The sequence below is a fragment of the Sapajus apella genome, unplaced genomic scaffold (genome assembly GCF_009761245.1).
Source record: "Sapajus apella isolate SASKATOON/1434 unplaced genomic scaffold, GSC_monkey_1.0 scaffold32, whole genome shotgun sequence".
NCBI classification, from domain to species: Eukaryota; Metazoa; Chordata; class Mammalia; order Primates; family Cebidae; genus Sapajus; species Sapajus apella.
Window position 1 is genome coordinate 23,722,800 of NW_022436972.1, and position 20,114 is coordinate 23,742,913.

Consider the following 20,114-nt stretch of genomic DNA (forward strand, 5'->3'; position numbering starts at 1 on the left):
GTAGACAGAGCAGGGATTGTGGTTTACCATGCCGGTTCTATTACTTATTAGCTATTTAACTTAGATAATGTAAAAACCTCCTAAACCTTTTCACCAGTAAAATGGAGACGGCAACATTAGCTATCTCTAGGAGAAGGACGATAATTAAATGAGATGATGCACGAAGCAAAACAGCTAGAAAGTGTAGGCAGACAAAAACTAAGTTGTTTTTATTCCCATTATATCCAGAAGACTAAATTTTCATCTTTATAAAATAATGCTTTTCTGGCCCACCCCACAGTGTTGTTTTGAGGATCAAATAACTCATTTGAAAAACTAAGCTAATTTAGAATATTAAACAATGATTTTTTTTCACTTGTTCTTTACAAACAGCAAATTAATAAAGGAAACAGAGGAATAAGATATTCCTATGTTTCTAATAAAGGTCTTAAGTTTCTGAATCCCCTTTGATTTGTGTGTATGTTTGTGTCTTCTGTTTTGTTTTGGCATACCGGCAGATATCAAGGAATTTCACCATGGGGGTGCTGTTTCTTGGCTAACCACCTGGAGAAGTGACATTTTATTTTTATTTTTTTGAGACACGTTCTTACTCTGTCACCCAGATTGTAGTGCAGTGGTGTGATCACGGCTCACTGCAATCTCCACCTCCTGGGCTCAAGTGATCCTCCCGTGTGGGCATTCCAAAGTGTTGGGATTACAGGGGTGAGCCACCTCGCCCAGCTGAGAAGTGAATTTTTACAGCACACAAGGGGAAAGCACATATCCAAGGTGGATGAAAATCCTAACAGCAGGAGAAGTGGTCTTTACATTTGCAACAAAGAAAGCATTTAAAATAATCCCTTTTGTTTGTTAACCACAGAATTGGACAGTTGTCTGGGAAATCCCCTCCAGGCTTATTGACAAATAATGGTGATTTTACTTATTTATTTCCAATCTTTTTTCCCCAGAATTAGGCATAACTGACAAATAAAAAACTGTATATATTTAAGGTATACAACTTGATGTTTGGATATACATACACCACAATCAAGCTAACTGACATATTCATAAGTACCATTTCCCTTTTTCATTCCTTTTCTTCTTTTAACCTCCAGATTCTTTTAAAGGCTGGAGACTGAATCCAGTAGCACATTAGATTTTAAACTTTTATACACTTAAACTAGTGGAGTATCTCTCTCATGTAATTTTGGATAAACACAGACAAACGTTCTGCTTCCCAGCTCTCTTTTTAAATATTCTGTCAGCAAAAGAATCAACTATTACACTATTACCTTACGATAGGCAAGGTTACAATTAATTAGGTTATAGCTCATCTTAGAGTAAGTACATCTCAGATTGGTGGCTCCCCGATGAAATTTTGTTATTTTTGGGAAGAGTTCCACAGTCAGCTAATTCTAACAAAGTTGTTTTGATTCATGCTACCTCAAGTTGATCATGATATTTTGACATCTGTCTTCTACTGACAGTGGGGGTTGGGGAGTGACTGGTTACTGAGTCCTATTGTTCCTTATGCCCAAGTTCTAAACACCTCCTCTATAACACTCAGGGTATACACACTGTAGTTTCTTTTTTATACATAGACATTCAGAGATAAAGCAATTAAGAGATGTGATCAAGAGTAGCAATAAACACAGTAAAAGTCCCTTCATTTGAAGCTGTCTTCCTAATACTTCCCTATCCCTGGGAAAGGATTATTTATATCTTAACATATTTAGTTCTTATTGGGTCAATTCATTCTTAATATGTATATTTAAGAGGAGATACTCTAACAAATCTAACCTTTATACCTCCTCTTTAGCTTTCTGGAAGCCACCAATGACAGGGGGCTACCTATTATACTCATCAAAAGGCACCCTACAAAATGAACTATTTTAGCTTTTTGACCTGAACTGTAATTAAAATAGCAGTAACACAGCCTTCTATATTTAAAATAATGAGTTCCTCAGACTAGTTTTTCATAATTCATTCATTCACTATAAAATATCTTTATTGAGTGTTTTCTCTGTGATAGGCCCCGTTCTCCAACTCAGACAGGAACCAGCGCACAAGATCAGGAAAGTTCTGCCTTCTTGGAGCTTCTAGTCAGTAAAATTTATTAATAAGTCTTTATTAATAAATCATCAAAAAATGATTTCAGTGTGCTATTTTCCAACTGGTTGTAGAAAAGAATTCACTTTTACCTGTCCAACATTTTGGTACTGGCTCGTTCCAATTTCTCTAGGATCTGAGGAAGTTGGGTGTCATCATCATATGAACCTCCCCAGCCAAGAACTCGTGCAAGGTCATTTCCTGTACCCAACGGCAACACTCCCAGCTGACACTGAAAGAGAGTGTGACAGGGTGACTTTCAGATGAGTTGGGAAACAGGGACTACTGCATTTCTGCACCTCTCTGGTAAGTATGTTAGTATGCATTCATGTTAACTAGCAAGTAAAATAACCAGCACTTGCCTGTTTATTCAAGTTGAGCTTATCAATTTCTGACAAAACCCAACCTACACTTCCATCGCCTCCACAAACAAGAATCCGGAAATTGTCAAACTTCTGAAATAATCTTAAACTGAAAGCAAAAAGGATTTTATGTTAGTATAAAGACATGAAAATCACTTTCTTCAATTCTTTGTTATTCTGTATTGGTATTCATGTTCAGATTAAATAAAAGAACTCCTACTTACATGTTAATTATACCATAAACATTCATTGAAGTGTAATTTTAACTCAAGGAAACTTCTGAATCATAAGAAGGAAAGGGAATGATAAGTAGAAATGAATATAAAATTAGGAGGAATGGGAGTGAGAAATAAGAAAACAAAAAAGAAGCAGAGGCCAGGAAAGGTAAAGTAATACAAGATGGTGGAAGTGGTGGTTTTTCTCTTTCCATTACAGGAACAAATTCTTAAGAATTACAAATCATGGGTAAGGAATAAGCTAATGAGTAACACTCAGGCAGTTCCTAAAGACACAAATCAATGTACTGCTCTCAGGATTCCCAACTAGCTTTTTCCCCTCCTCTTCTCCTATTCTCAGGCCCACCCTTCTATTTTCCCTCATCTCAACTTATGACACATCCTATCTCCTAAATGTACCCTTGTACACTTACTTCAAGTATGGTGGAAAATCTGAAAAATATTAGAGGGACAATCTCAGGAAGTCGCACCAAGAGAGATCCTTGGAGCCTTCGAGGACGAATGGGAAAAATAAATCAAGACTATAAGATAGTGGAACTATAAAGGATTATAAAATGGATGTGTCAGAAAGGAGGACAAAACTACCCTAGTATGGCGGAGACAAAGAAGGCGAGAAGAGAGGCTAGATGAAGAAACTCTAGGACCTCAGCAGAGGAAAGGAAGGGTGGTACATGTAGATAAGGAAGAAGTGGGGTATAAATGGAGAAGACCAACATCCACAGGACCAAAAGGGCCTGAGATTTAGCAAGATAAAGGCAACGGAAGCAGGAAGAAAGACTCGGGGCAAAAGTAAACAGAGGCACCAAGAGAGAAGGAAGGAGAGAAATAGAGAAGACAGAGGAAAGTGTCACATTACAAAACACAAAATGCCTTTTCAGGCACTGGTATTGAAAATCCCCATTTCTACTTCTGCATTCATGCTTTAAGGTAACAGTGAAACCCAAGAGAAAAGCTGAGTTGACCTAAGTAAATCATATAGAGGTTTGAAGTCCCCTGGTTCAGAAGACATAATATCACCTCTTAAGAAAAATCATATGCATACCCTAAAAAGGTATTGCAAGTACCACAAGGTGTATTTTTCTTCAGTGAAAATACTACTTAGTTCATTTTATCTTACAGATTTTAAGCTACATGACATCCAGAAAGCTGAAAAGAATCATCAACAAAAGTGTTTATTTGTCATCTATGTGAACTGAGTCTGAAATCCTTGAAGAACTGCCCTTGACAGCCATGACAGTCCCTGTACTTGGGTTTGATAATTGATTATTTATATTATATAAATCAATATCAGCTTTCCATGCAAATCATTTTCTAATATTACTTTCTATTTCTATATTTACACAGTTGATCTTTCCTGGAGCTAAAGAACTTGTTAGTATTTTTTGATATAGAATATATTCTAAAACATTTTCCAAACAACTGTGGAATTGAGAAATTTCAATAGAGTTTTGGAATTTAAACAAGACAGTTGTATAACCATCCAAAGGTCGTGTTAAAACTTATAATTAGTGAGTTAAAAACAAGGGAGGGATCTAGAGGAATCTCTAATTTTCATGAGCTAAAAAACCTGACACATTTAACACCTAGTCCTACATTGTATTCAAGTAAGATTTATCAATAATCAGTTACCCTAAATGAGGACCTCCATTCATTAAATCAAACACCTGAGCCGGATTTAGCAACTGTTTAAAGCGACGAAGGAACTTTACTCCCTGATTATCTCCACTCTTAGAATTGACAAAAACCAACAGAGGACTAACACAGAAGGAAAACGTTGCTCTACAGAAACCTGTAAGAAAACACAGTACAAGATCAATACATACAGCTTCCTCTTCTAAATTATTAGCAAACATTCAGAGAAAAGGAATTTATAAAAACTGGAGTATTAAGTTATAATTTAGCCCTCCAAATAGAAATAGGTTAACTATTTACATATAAACCTATATTTTAAATATATGCTCAATAATGAAAATTATACCCAAGATGATAAAAGTATCAATCACAGTTAATTTAAGATATACCACCTACCTTAATTAGGCTTAATTATAAGAAAAACTAATTTATTATAGTTTATAAATTCACATTTGTCAAGGAATTCATACATTCATATTCAGTATTTCAAAATATTTTAACTGCTCCTTTCTGAAGACTGAGAGAATATTTTAAGATTTATAGTAAATAAAATCAGGGCTTAGGTTGGGAGAGAGGGTTGTGAATAGCACAGGTTTAAAAAATGCCACCTCCTTTGAGGTTTATAAACTTATATCTTGAAGTTTATAAAGTTAATCTAAGATATCTATTGGCATAAATTATATAAAAAGTTTGAAAAGCACAAAGCATGATATCAGTGCAAGACATTAATAATAGTACAGTCCTATTATTCTTGGGGAATTGATTCTAGCACCCCCATGAATACCAAAATCCACAGTTGCTCAAGTCTGTTATATAAAATGGCATAGTATTACACATGGTAAAAGTCTTTGTAATATGATTTGCTTAGAAGGAAGTAATTAGTATGCAACCCCAAAACGAGTATTGTAAAGGGGTTCCTCAGCACTTCATAGTTATGTTGTAAGGTTTTGGGAAAAGTGCATTTATAGTCATATAAATTTCTACAATGAAATTACAGAAAAACACGCTAATAGGCAGTTTCAACTATAGAGGAAAAAAACATAAAAATTAACATTTTCAGACTGTATTGCAGTATACTCAATTTATTTACTGAAACATACCATCTAAAACTCTTATATACAGTAATTTCATGAATTTGTTCTACAACTATCACTTAAATATGTTCTTTTAAAAATTGAATGTATTTTCAGCAATTTAAATGGAATTATTTTAGAAAAAATTACCATGATAATCAACTATAGTTACAGTTATTCTAGGAAAAGAAATACATAGATCAATATTAAATATACCAGAAATATACATACTTACACTACTACTACATACCATCGGAATCGGTGCTGTTTAGCGCAATTGGAGGTATGATAGATACTTTACATTGGCCAAGTGGACATATTGGATGGTATAAATCTTTGCAGGCAGTGTGTACCTAACAACAAACAAATATACCTTCAAGAATCATAAAAATAAATTAATGTTTTGCCATTATAAATTACATCTAAGGAACTGATAATCTAGAATCAACTGTACCACAAAATATTCAGTCATTCATTAACTTCTTTAAATGGTATAATATTTATAATTAAGGAAATGACTAAACATTTTAGAAATGGAAACTTGGTTTTAGTCCACACAAACAAATTTTTGGAATTATCTCAGAGAAGAATATATAGTTAATGAACAACTGGTGAAGGCAAGGAGAGAGGAAGAGAAGAGACTGAGAGCAGAGGAAGGGAAACAGAGAGGAAAAGAGAAAAAGAAGGGGAATACAAAGAAGGAGGAGGAAAACCAACCAGTATGTCAGTATCATTGCCCATAAAATAAATTGATGACAGAACATTTATTTTGTTTTTATACAAATTCTTATAAAATTTAACAAAGATAAAATCTGCAATGTGCCTGCTTTTCTGCAGCAGCAATCCTATAACTTTCTATTCACATTTCTTTTATGACATTTTCCTGTTATTAAAAGTACAAGTACACCCATGCTTATGTTCTCAGCTGGACTGCTGCTCTGTAAGATAAAGGAAAGTGATGCATATCACAGGCACCCCGTAAATGTGCTTTCAGTAGAAATGAATTTCATGGTCATACAAGGTACTACTGAGAACAAGAACAAGGATAACTTATTAGGTAGGACCCAGGCAATTTAGGATACTTTGTGTAGATGTCTGCAGAGCCTTCTAAATCTTTTAACCAGTAAAAGCAGATACTTTTCATCAAGTACTTATTTAATATGACTTTATTTTATTAGTCCTTTTAGAAAACTGGCATAATTAAACCTGCATTTATCAAAACTTTTGGAAGAATAACTTAAACTTAATAGTGATTCTAATTCTGGTGATGAACTGTTTTTAGACAGTTTCCTTATGCTTTGCAATAATTAACAATACAAATGCATTTTAGAAAAACTAGCACACACAGACAGCTTTAAAAGTAATTTTAAAATGTATGAGAACCATGGAACAAAACAGAAAGAAATTTATAATAATGCTAAATAAGAAAAGCAGATGATCAAATTATGTCTTCACAATTTTTACAGAAAATGTAAAACTATGTCCACAGACCTGGACAACAGCTGGAAAAATTATAAGTTGATTCATTAGGCTTGCAGGGCTACAGGTTTTTTAATTTTGTTTGTTTTTTTATTATATAGACTATGTTTTAGGCACTAGATATCCTGTTGTTAGAAACTCATGTTTTTGTTTGTTTGTTTGTTTTGAGATGGAATTTTGCTCTTATGCCCAAGCTGAAGTGCAATGGCACAATCTCCACTCATTATAACCTCTGCCTCCCGGGTTCAAGTGATTCTCCTGCCTCAGCCTCCCGTTTAGCTGGGATTACAGGTGCATGCCACCATGTCCAGCTAATGTTCTGTATTTTTAGTAGAAATGGGGTTTCACCATGTTAGCGAGGCTGGTCTCAAACTCCAGACCTCAGGTGATCCGCCTGCCTTGGCCTCCCAAAGTGCTGAGATTACAAGCATTCATGTTTTTTTTTTTTTTAAATTGTTTGAGATGACGTTTTGCTCTTGTTGCCTAGGCTGGAGTGGAATGGCGCAATCTCAGCTTGCTGCAACCTCCACCTCCCAGGTTCAAGCAATTCTTCTGCTGAAGCTTCCCAAGTAGCTAGGATTACAGGCATGCCCCGCTGTGCCCAGCTAATTTTTTGTGTTTTTAGTAGAGATGGGGTTTCACCGTGTTGGTCAGGCTGGTCTCGAACTACTGACCTCAAGTGATCAACACATCTCGGCCTCCCAAAGTACTGAGATTACAGGCATGACCCACTGCGCCAGACCAGAAACTCATATTTTAAAGGCAAAATAATATGTAAACAGGCAAATGGTTGTGTATAGAAAGTGCAAGACTAAGAGAGGTGCTATAGGGTGATGGTAGCTCAGAAACCAGCATGTCAAACTTACACTGGGTGGGGCAAAAATGATGTCACAAGGTGACATTTGAGTTTGCCAGGAAAAAAAGGCATCCTTCCTTCTACCATCTGTAATACCACTGCTATTCTAGTTAAGAAATGTTTAAAAGTTAGGGGTGAATAGAATGAGCAAGTAATAAACCTAATTAACTCTTACTGTTAAAGTTAACAGAGTTTAAAAACTACTGATTTTTTTTAAAGTAGAGATAAACATATTGCAGGTAAAGAAAATTTACATAAAGACTTTCTAAAATAATTCATCACACATGATGTGTTTTCTTTCTAATACGTTGCAAGTGAACAGTTGAAACTCTAGAAGTAGAGACACAGACTTTAGTAAATGTACAGACTAATAAAAATAGCAGCAAAATTTGCTACCAATGGTTGTCCTCTCAAGAAGAAGTCTGAGGTGGGATGATGATTTAAAATCTTGTTTATGGGTAGAACTCTTTTAACATAAAAAAATGGCATAAGAGGATTTTAGGGGTTGCACTAAGATTCTAAAGAGAGATATCTGCTACAGTCTATATATTAGATTATATAAGAGAAAAAGTATTAATAACACATCTAAGGCTAGTAAAAGAGGCAATCAATGAAGAATAACAAAAGCATGAGAACAAAGAGGAGAAACACAGATTACCTATTGGGCCTAACTAAAAGGCTGTAGGGCTTACTTTCCTTTGTGGCCTATCAGACAGTCTTATTGATTAGGAAAGCAATACATCACACATCTCTTACATTTGCTGATGAACACTCTGCATACCAAAAACAATAGTTTATCCACACGTTAACATTTGAGGATGGCTTCCAAATTTCAGCCAGCAATGTTAAAAGACAAGACTCAAAACCACCAAATAAGGCAGCCCCCATGCAAGGCAATCACTGTCATCGTAGGACAGCATCGCTCAGTGCTAAGACGAGCACTCACAGCCACGGCCTCCTCATGCTGCAGTCTTTCAACCCCATGCCACTGTCTACGTGGCCTCCTTCCTACTTTGCCTGTCCTCACACAGTTCAGCGGCCCCGTCCTTACCATAGCCGGCATCAGTAATCAGCTGCTGGCTTCATGTTAGGCTGCATGTGCTTTTCACCTCTGTCAGAGAGCGCTGATGGGGTTGCAGCAAATTTACATTTTGCATGTCAACCAAAATTTGGTGACATACCATAAAGGGGCTTCCACGTAGTAAAACGGACTCAAACATAGCAAAGCACTATGTTGACAAAGCAAAATTAAAAAACAACAAAACTATGGGTAAGAGATCCTGAGGCATAGGAAATGAATGAACAAGAGTAAGTTTTACAGGGCATTTGAAAAAAACGACCAGACTAGGAGGACTATACCATAAGGAAAGAAGAATGTCATCGTGGGGTGTGTATACTACCAGGCTCAGCTCTGTCATCAATTCTTCGCCTTGCCTCTAAACCACGTGGATGACAAAGTTAGGGAAAGAAGCTAATTAAAAATGATGAACTGATTCCAAAACCCTCACCATTGTCTTACACCAAAGGCATTTCCAATCCTGTAGACGGAGAACACTGCCACATGTTTTGTCGCAGACGGCACACTTGGCACTCACAGGCAGGTTGCCCTCGAGCCACTGGTGAGGCATCGCGAGCTGTGGAGAGGGAAGAAGGGGCAGCCAGGTGAAGATTGGCAGACACCAACCTCACCCCAGGGGAGATTTTGATTCATTTCTCACTCTAGGGGTCTGCAGTGTGTGTCATGCATAGCATTCACTCATTTACCCCACATTTATTAAGCATCTATTATGCCCGAACCTTTGAGGAATATAAAAGTAAGGTAAAAGCTGTGCCCTTCAGGGTTCAGGTAGAGGTTTAGCTGAGGCATGTAAAGGGATTACAATAAAGTGATCACTAAGCACTACCAGAAGCCCATATGCACAGCGCAACGGAGGCAGGGTTTTGAAAGAGGAGGTGTACTGTTGAGAGGCAGCCCCAAAGTCTGAAGAGTGGACATCTCAGCTAAGCCATAAAGAACATCCCGGAGTTCATCAAAGGGTGACAACAACAGCCCAGCACTGAGGCCACTTCTAAGCCCCATTCACAACAGATTTCCTTCAAAATCCAAGCGCTAAAGAAAGCTATGAAGGATTGAATTAAAAATAAAAACTCGGAATCAACCAAACCCTCTATTAAATCCTAGTAATAAGTATTCCTACTTATCTATCACCAGCCTTCCGCAAGAGCATAACAAAAAAGAGGAGTTATGGGGAAGAGACCAGAGACAGAGTAGCAGCTTACGCCATCTTCGTCTTCTATAATATCCTTCCCGATGGAGGCCAGGGTAGTCCATTTACAGTTATTTGTTGCTCTCACTGCACATCTTTTGTGAGCCTTGAATTTACACACTAAAAAAAAAAAAAAAAAAAAAAAAAGAGCAACTACTTTTAAGTGGATAAGAACTTTTGGACCAATAATTAAAGGAAATCACAGCATAAAATTTTAAAAGGGAGGGAGGAAGCAGAAGAAAACAAATGTGTTTAAAAGATTAAATTATTCTGCAACAATAGTAATGGTATTTTAGAAAACAAATATGGCTGCGTATTTGTGAAGCACTTTTATCAAGCTCTAAGTAGACTGCTACTTAGAGGAACAGAAAAGAAATGAATGCAAAAGAATTACTGCTTGAGAAGGCAGACAACACGCATACAGAAGAGAGGGAGACAGAGAAGCAAATAAAATTTGGTAGCAGGTCTGCTGGTGACATCCTATTTTTAAATGTGGGTGCTGGTTACACAAACATGTTTCATTTGTGAAAATTTATCAAGTTGTATGCTTCTGATATTTGTATTTTTCTATACACATAAAATAATGATTATAAGTCTGAAAATGTCAGTAAGATAAAGTTGATCCAGAGGAGCTGTAAAGTGCAAGTAGACCAATGAGACAGCCAGACTTCATGGAAAATCAGTTGGTGAGGGTCACAAACACGGCGCTATCTTTGGAAAGTATTATGCTGAGATGACTAAATGATCAACTGTAGAAAGAAAGGATGATGAAGTGATATTGTCACTACAGGCTCCCCAGCCCTATTATAAAAAAAAAAAAAAAAAAAAAAAAAACTTATAAAAGAGAAATTGGAGGAAATAACTAGGAAAAAAAGCCGCACATATATGTAAAAACAACTACAGGTTATTTGAAAAATTAACCACGCTTATGAAAATCAGAACTCGACAATTATTAAATATATTTATCTCTCTAAGGAAATTATTCAAGTGTTAGTGGACACTGATGGTATATCAGTTCCCAACTTTTTAGCTAAATAGTTAAAGATCGTTTCAATGGAAACACAGTAAAGTAAGTGTTGCTAAATTTAAAGGCAAGGTATCTCCTTTTCATGTGATTTTCCGGATTTCGAAGTCACTTGTTAACAAATTTTGCATTATACACCGTTCTCTTGAAAGTGTCTTACTTTTATATAAAATGAAAACAAAAGCTTCAGGTACAATAACTAAGATGTCTTTAGCCAAATATTCAAAATGCTTCATGTATAATGACTAGTCTATGTATAAATGGACAGTTAAACTGAGCAGGTTTATCCTTGAAAAATATTAGGCTAGGCCAGAACAGTGGCTCACGCCTGTAATCCCAACACTCTGGGAGGCCAAGGTGGGGGGATCACCTGAGGTCAGGAGTTTGAGACCAGCCAGGTCAACAAGGTGAAACACCATCTCTACTAAAAATAAAAAAAAATAGCGGGTGTGATGGCACATGCCTGCAATCCCAGCTATTCAAGATTCTTATGAGGCATAAGAATTGCTTGAGCCATTGAGCTGAGATCATGCCACTGCACTCCAGCCTGGGCGACAGAGTGAGACTCTGTCTCAGAGAAAAAAAAAAAAAGTTAATCTATACACATTGTAAATGTTTTGTATACCTTCTCTTTTGCGTACTGGGAAAAATTCTTTCCCTTCCACCATTTTTGTTAAAAATGTGTAACTCAAACACAGACTTTATAAAAATAATACTTTACTTGAGGCCATGTGCAATGGCTCACGCCTGTAAACCAAACACTTTGGGAAGTCGAGGTGGGATGATCAGGAGGTCAGGAGATCAAGCCCATCCTGGCGAACATGATGAAACCCTGCCTCTACTAAAAATACAAAAATTACAAAATTGTTGGCATGAAGATTCATTTTATTGTGGAAATGAGGCCAGAAAGGCTAGTAAAGGTAGTGAAGGCTTCACACACTGGAAGCTGAATTCTATGCTAATATAAAGTTATTCATAGTCACTGTTGAACAAATTATTATATTTGTATCTCTTATAATATTTAAAGCCTCTTGATCTAGTTTTTAGTTTTATCAAGTAAGCTGCTTATTCAGGTTTTAGGGGGTTTTCAAAAGTGTAAGTATGACTTTATGATAAAAATATCCAGAATAACCATATTCTCATAAAACCTAAAAAGGCAATTTTTTTATATTTATAAAACTCTTGGGATTTTTTTAATCTTCTGCTACAGTTCTGAAAATACTAATAGGTAAGATACCGCAGATTAAAAAATTTTTACCAACAAAGGAAATGAATATTAATATATACTTGTCTAAAAAAATTTTAATCCGATAATTGAGACTTTTTTAAAAAGTCCTGAAAATTACATTATTTATAGAAGAATATAACAAATTTATTTAAAGACTTTTAAGTTTCTTATTCTCACCAACTAATATAATTTTCATTTTTTTAAATGCCTAGAAAATATTCAGTAATTCCACTACTGACACAATTTTTAAATAAATATATTTAATAATGTATAACCCTCAAATCAGAAGGGTACCACAGAGTGTCTCAGATGTGGTGTCTTTTTAGCGTTTTTGCAATAGTGATTTTAGTAAAATCTTTAAAATAATACCATATAATATTACAGACCTGGTAGGAGGTAGGAGTTATTCAGCTCTATGTGAACCCTTTTAGATTACTAAACTCATGTAAAGGGCAATCACATCTCTTTGGAACCATTCTTTAAGTCTAAAAAGAAACATTTAATGCTTTCTCCAAATTTTCTCCTTCATGAATTTTAATGCCTGAGGCCCATGATGCAAATTTCTAATTATCTACTTGATAAGTTTCTTACAAAACACAGTTACAAACTTCTTACAATTTATTTCACTAGAAAAGTAGTTTTATTATATGTATTCGCTCATTTAGTTTTTATAGTGATTCTATGAGGCATAAATGACTATTATCCCCATCTTAACAATGAGGAGAGGAAAGTCTAAGTGAGTTGAACTACTTTTCCTGGTCATAGTTTGCACTGATGGAAGTGGAAGAGGGTTTAACTGAAGAACTCTAGTCTTAACCACTATGCTACATTGTATTCAACAGCTGAAACAATGACAGTGCAGATTTTATAGTTCAAAATCAATTAAGGCTGTGACTCTATTACTACTTTATTACTCAATTATAAATAAGTGATATTCCAAATTACTTAAATGTTTGGATTTGAGAAAAAAAGCTGGTATTATCACTTATAGTTTAAAAAGTAGTATACAACAGTATCATCACTGAAGTATGAAATAAATCTAAAGAAGTTATAAGTTTTCTGTCGGCAATTATTAAGGTATTTGCCGTTGGCGGTCACTGCTCTTATATTAACAATAACTCACAAATCTGTTCATGCCTCTAATCCCAGCACTTTGGGAGGCCAATGCGGGAGGACTGCTTGAGCCCAGGAGTTTGAGACCAGCCTGGGCAATATAGTGAGACCCTGTCGCTAGAAACTCACAAAAAAAAATTAGCCAGGTATGATGGTGCTTGACTGTAGTCCCAGCTACTGGGGAGACTGAGGTAGGAGGATCGCTTGGGCCCAGGAGGCTGAAGCTGCAGAGAGACTTAATCATGCCACTACATTCCAGGGCGGGTGACAGAGAGAGAACCTTTCTCAAAACAAAACAGAATAACAGCATAGGCCTTATTTTTAGAAAATTTTAAAGAAATTAGAAAGGATGATATCTTTTTGGATTAAACAAATGAAAGAAAATAATATTTAAAACAATGCAATATAATTAACAATCAGAAATTCTGCCAAAGAATAAATACTGTCCTCACAAAAAGTTTTGCTCTCCGTAATCAACCAGAATAAAGAATACCAGAATGATTATTACAAGGTCCAAAGATTTTTTTTTTTTAGATAGTAGTTCCCAGTTTCTTGAGGGTAAAATGCTGTATTTTGATTTATGTGTCCTTTAAATGACTGTTATTTTTTTCCTGAGCAAAAGTATTTCCCAAGCTAGTCCTATATGTGGAGAGCTCAATTTTAAGCTACAATAAAACCAGTGCCAGCATGTCTACAGTATGGTCACTGCTGGGAGAAACACATGCTAGGTGCTATAGTACCTTCGCAGGACAGGCCGTGGGAGGTGACTCCAGAAAGACTTTCTCTGCACACGTTACAGAAGGTGGGTCGGGCATGGGAGCAGGCGTACCAGTTGTGCATCCCTGAGAAATGTTCCACATTAAACTGGGCCACCTGGAAATGAGATGTGAGGACAGATGTGCCAAACCAGCAAACAAGACTACAGATGCTGAGCTGTTTGGAGTGCATATAGTTATAGTCAGATTTTCACATCTATCACTTTCAAAACCAAAGCACTTCGCTTTAAGCTAAGAAGTTCAAAATCTGATTTAAACAAGTTGCCGAATGAGTTTACACATACTTATGTTTGCACAGTAGAGCTCTGGCCCTTCGGTTAACATTTATTCTCTAAGAACATGAGATGAAAGAAAAGATGCTAATTACCTCATAAGGTTCTCTGGTCTGTACAGACTTCAGTGAGCTGATCCAATCTTCCATCTCCTTTCTGTTCTCAGCACACAGCATTAGCCTTCTGAATGGAGTGATGATCTGAAAGGGATAATCCAATCTAATGATTGTTAATACCCAAAGAGAAAGATTGTCGCAAAACCTAACATATTCTGAGGTAATTCCATTTCTAACCTGAGCCTTTATTTCTTATGCTTTTGTCCTCTGTATACAGAAATAATGTGGTCTAGGAAAGAAAAAGCCTAAGGAGTTTTTCTGTCTTTGATCCTTTTGCTACTGACTTGGGCTCTTTAGTTCTTTTTTCTAAGGCTATGAACCCAAATAAACAATGCATTCTTATTCTATGGAATATATCTTGAAAACTGATTTTAAATACACTTCAAAATGATTCATAGTAAGCTTAGCAGGAATACATAGTTCTCAATATGGCAAATATTTTTAAAGTAAAAATCAAAGGAATGCAACACTAAATCATTTCCTTTTTTTTTTTTTTTTTTTTTTTTTTTTTTTTTTTTTTTTTTTTTTGGGTAAAGATGGGGTTTCACCATGTTGGCCAGGGTGGCCTCAATCTCTTGACCTCATGATCTGCCCACCTGGGCCTCCCAAAATGCTGGGATTACAGGTATGAGCCACCGCACCTGACCACCTAATTGACTTATTACCGTATCAAGAATATTCTGTTAATATTTAAATAAATTGAGTTTACATATAATTTCCACTGCCTATTTTAACGATTTATGAAGATTCTTCCTCCATTGTGTAGAACTCTACTGTATTACTATTTAGTGAGAGCAGGGACGAAGAATTACCATAAACATCCTTTTGTTGGCTTTAGAGAAGAAAACAATTGCAACTTTCACCTTTTCTCATGTCATTAAAAAGGCAACTTAATTACATTAAGGACCTTAAAGCAAGTGGATTGAAAACTTCACGCTGTCATAGCACCAAAGTGCTTCAAAGTAAGATTCCAAAATGACTTGAAAGAAGCCCCTATTTATTTGTAAATACAATATTTTGGTTGTAATCTTGAAGTTACTAAATCCTACCCATTTACTGTCAAGAAGAGATCATTTATTTACTCGCAGAACAAGAGCAAAATGTTGCATTCGTACCTAGAAACTATTTCCAAAGAATAAAGCATATACCTATTTATATAGCAAATAAGAATTTTTCTCAAGTTAAAAGCCTCTTGATCACATGGTAAGTCTAAACATCACATTGCATTATAGAGCAGATTTCACAAGTAATGAAAAAGCAATAATCATCTAAAACAAAGAAAAAGAAGGAATCCTTCCCAAAAGGAGTAAACTAGTAAAAGCCTAAACCATTACTATTCATCTTAAAAAATAAGTCCATTATTCAAAACAATAGAGAGATTAATCCAGTCTTAGCTACTCACGAGTCACTGCCGCCTCTCATTTGTCATGGGTTTAGGCTACAGAACCCAGAAGCTTTGAATACATCTGACAGGCACTCACCCTTAAATACAGCCAGCCAAAAGTCACATGGAAGAGGAGCACCAATCAGTCAGCTCTGGATATTTGTTAATTGCATATGAAATTGAAGAGAACCTCACTTTTGCATTTTCTTGTTTTCCACGACCCTCTTTGGACAAAGCTTATTAACAGTTGGTCACTTCTCTTCCTGAATAAATAGTTAATGCAAAGAACAATGCCTCTCATTACTTAGGAGCCAAATGGATGCTTTATTGCTTCAAAATGTTTTTCTAGGACAGCTCATGAGATGCAGCAGAGAGGTACCATTAAATCATAATACACTCCTGGCTCTAATGACTGGCACAGCATTTCACAGTCTCCACGTTTCACTGGACTCGCTGATGTTTTCTGAATAAATATTGTCTCTAGCATTTATTGTATTTGTTTTTTGCTACTTTATACGATGTAACTCGAAGGATTCCCTCTCCTTCCCTCATATGAGATAAAGTATCATGAGACAAGCATTTTTCAGACAAATAAACCAGGCTTGCTATTTTGTTCTTTAACTGTGTTCTTTGCTGAATTCTAAGTAAAGCATGATGACTAATGGTTTTAACTGTCTTTAGTGCCTTTACATTAAATGTCTGTAAAGTCATTGTGAATTCAACAAAAAGGGGAGAAAGGATAAAGAACAGCTTCTAATTTTTCTTTGTATACGTGGAATTACAAAAATGCCTCAATTCTAAATGATTTCAGCAATATAATCATGTGTGTTTATATACTAATAAAGTAAAATGCATGCATTTGCAATTTCTCCTTTTCAATAAAAATGTTTTAAAGTGAACTGTAATGGGCAAGGAAAGATCCCAGCACATTTAATACAGTTACATTTTTCAAAGGCAAAATTCTTCTGATTTATAGGCCTTGTGATTAAGAAATCTACTGATTATAAAGTGACATTATAAGAAGTCAATATGAAAAAGAAATCATACTGGATTTGTGGCTATAGTGCCAAAAATACCGAGCAGTGCGGAGTTGTCTGGGCTCACTAGACAAGCCTGGCTTACCAACAAACCCTTAACGCCTCTCAGATGGACCTTTTCCTTCCTGGGGTAATCCCTCAGCAGTCCTTCAATGCTCTAGTTCCCTCCCACCTTTTATGTAAATTCTTCCTCATCCCAGACCTTCCTTGGAAAGGATGGGACAGACACAGCTGCTGACTGACAGGCTCTGGTTATCCCTAGCTGAAATGCATTATACTGCAGCAGCTTCTCATCGAAATTTTTATTAGAACATACCCGGGGAGAAGCAAACTCCAAAATGTATTTAGTTCTTATTTTGAGAATAAGATGTCCTACAAGTGAGTAAGATAGGGGAGGTGGAAGGATAGAACACAATCCCTCTACCATACTGGGGGGAGGGGTTATTTACCAGTGAAAACTAGGCCTGGTGAGGAGGACAGGTCCAGGACATTTCTGAAACTAGAAGATGTTTTACTTTTCCTGGAAGAGCTGAAGCTCACCTATCCTAAAATATCTCCTAGTCCTTGTCCTTATCTCAACCCCACTCTGTCCCTTCCTACCACAATATTCACCAATCATTTTTTTTCAGACAGACCTGAACTTAAGTAATTTTTTCAAACCATAACCACCATCCACACCTCAGATTCTGGGGTACATCTGCCTGTCTGTTCATCCATTCAATAATTTATTGAGCATGTACTACATGCCAGGACCCAGGGATAAAAACCAAGTGGGCTTTGCCTTAAAGAGGCTACAAGGAAGACAAGAAGTAAACCAAGGACTTCCTCGCCTAAAAAACTACTACAGAAGATGGTGCCCAAAGGACAGACATCTAAATCAGTTCCCTAAGTGCTAACTCAGACAATATACAAACTCTCCATTAACAGAAGTATTGCCCCACTTTGGGAATTACTAGCCTATAAGGATTGATCCAACAACACCATTATGTAAGAGTCAAAAATTTCTTAGTCTGGCAATGCATATAAATACATAAAACAGACATAAAACAATTTTGCATTAAATATAAAAATCTATAGAAGGTAGGTAGGATGTCAAATCTATAAATGTGCATGGGGCAAAAAAATGTATACATAGCTAAACACTACACTGCTACCTTTCGGTGAAAGGATGACAGGTAATTTTAATAGTAACTTTTTCTGGCTATGGTTTTGTTTTGTTTTTTGAGATAGGGTCTTGCTTTACTGCCCAGGCTAGAGTACAGTGGCTCAATCACACCTCATTGCAACCTCAACCTCCTGTGCTCATGTGATCCTCCTACCTCAGCCTCCTGAGTAGCTGGGACCACAGGTATATGCCACCTCATGCAGCTGATTTATTTTTAGTTTTGTAGAGATGGGGTCTCCCTATGTTCCCCAGGCTGGTCTCTATCTCCTGGCTTCAAGCCATCCTCTAACCTCAGCCTCCCGAAGTGCTGGGATCACAAGTGTAAACCACCATGCCAGACTTTCTGTAGTTTCTAAAGCAAATATGCACTACTTCTGTAATAAAAACATTACTTTTTTACTGAAAGAGAGAATTTAGAATTTAAAAATTTACATTGTTCCAAAATAGGAATCCTCAAACTCTGCTGTACATTAGAATCATCTGGGGTTTTTAAAAATCCCCATGTATAGGCTATACTCCATGAACACAGAACACCTGAGGGTGAGACCGCAGTATTTTGGGGGGCCAGGTGTGGTCGCTCATGCCTGTAATCCCAGCACTTTGGGAGGCCAAGGCAGGGGGATCAGTTGAGATGAGAAGTTCAAGGCCCAGTATTTTTCTGAAAACTCTCAGGTAATTCCAAAGTGTGGTCAAGATTGAGACGTGGTGTCTAAAGACATTTTATTGTTCCCCACAACAATGTTAGAACTTAATGAAAGAAGTTTCCACAGAGAAGTGAATTAGAGGGAGCTGTTAATTCTCAGCTGGAAATCACTAATATAAAAGCACAATCTAACTCTCTCTCTAAAGTTTGGAGTTAGCCTGGGCACGGTGGCTAACTCCTGTAATGCCAGCACTTTGGGAGGCTGAGGTGGGCAGACTGCCTGAGTCAGGAGTTTGAGACCAGTCTAGCCAATATGGTGAGACCCAATCTCTACCAAATATACATATAAATTAGCTGGGCATGGTGGCGCATGCCTGTAGTCTCAGCTACTTGAGAAGCTGAGCCAGGAGAATCACATGAACCTGGGAAGCAGAGCCTGCAGTAAGCTGAGATTGTGCCACTGCACTCCAGCCTGGGCAACAGAGCAAGACTACCTCTCAAAAAAAAAAAAAATCTTTGCAGTCAGACTGACCCAGCCTGTTGATCCCTACAACATCCCTTCTTACCCATCTCGCTGTGGACACATTTCCTGAGCTCCCTGAGCCTGTCTGTCCTCTGCTAAGAAGGGATAGAGAAGTAGTAACTCACAGCTCTGCAGCATCAGGTGTGGATCCATGAGATAATCCAGGTAAAACATTTAGTATAGTCTCTGCCACGCAGTCAGCCTCAATAAACGTTAGCATCACAATTCTTCTTAGCAGTCAAAGAAATCACATACACATTTACAGATTTCTTCTGTAGTGTATATTTTTTGAGTAAGTGTGGTCCAAGATGAAAGTCAAATGAAAAGTCAAAAATGGAGTCATGGAGACATGTGTCAACAAAATAGTCACTGACTAGGATGGGAATGATAATGACCGATTGACCTTAGAAAATATTAGGAAAATATCAACCAACAAATTGGGAAAAAAAGGACCCTCCTTAATCGCACTTGCATCTAACCTTGCCCAAAGTGGAAGTATAAAATGGCAAAATGTTTATTAAAATGAAGAGTATCAGAATCTGTATGTCACTGAAAGAATTCAGCATGGTATCTCTAGTAAGTATCACATGTAAACTATTTAAGATAGCCAGCTACTCATTTTAACTCAGATTTTTTATTCTGCAATGATGGAAATTCTGCAAATTTCTCTGGTCAGATTAAATGTCCAACAACTTTTTCTGTTAGGAAATTCTTATTTCTTTACAACAAATTGATCCCATCTGCTCTATTGCAGGCTTACTGTTGTATTGTTAGTGATTAATCCTGAACTGCTTTTATTAAAATAAAAATTCATATGCAATGTGAAGTCTTTATGGGAAA

The 20,114-nt window shown here is 36.6% G+C and overlaps 1 protein-coding gene across 7 annotated transcripts in view; it reads right to left on the bottom strand.

The window, feature by feature from the left end:
* The window catches only part of DGKH (diacylglycerol kinase eta), a 192,775-nt gene that overhangs the window by 59,384 nt on the left and 113,277 nt on the right, over positions 1 to 20,114 (bottom strand). For 4 of the 7 annotated variants that reach the window (XM_032294783.1, XM_032294785.1, XM_032294784.1 and 1 more), the window contains exons 5-12: positions 14,502 to 14,606; positions 14,099 to 14,231; positions 10,007 to 10,113; positions 9,235 to 9,360; positions 5,642 to 5,744; positions 4,316 to 4,475; positions 2,451 to 2,559; positions 2,181 to 2,320 (exon numbers count right to left, since the gene is read on the bottom strand). In XM_032294783.1, the coding sequence (XP_032150674.1) occupies positions 2,181 to 2,320; positions 2,451 to 2,559; positions 4,316 to 4,475; positions 5,642 to 5,744; positions 9,235 to 9,360; positions 10,007 to 10,113; positions 14,099 to 14,231; positions 14,502 to 14,606 (983 nt within the window). Of the gene's footprint in view, positions 1 to 2,180; positions 2,321 to 2,450; positions 2,560 to 4,315; positions 4,476 to 5,641; positions 5,745 to 9,234; positions 9,361 to 10,006; positions 10,114 to 14,098; positions 14,232 to 14,501; positions 14,607 to 15,924; positions 15,967 to 16,003; positions 18,203 to 20,114 lie in introns of those variants that run through there. The other 3 variants (XM_032294786.1, XM_032294787.1, XM_032294789.1) reach the window with 3 other exon arrangements.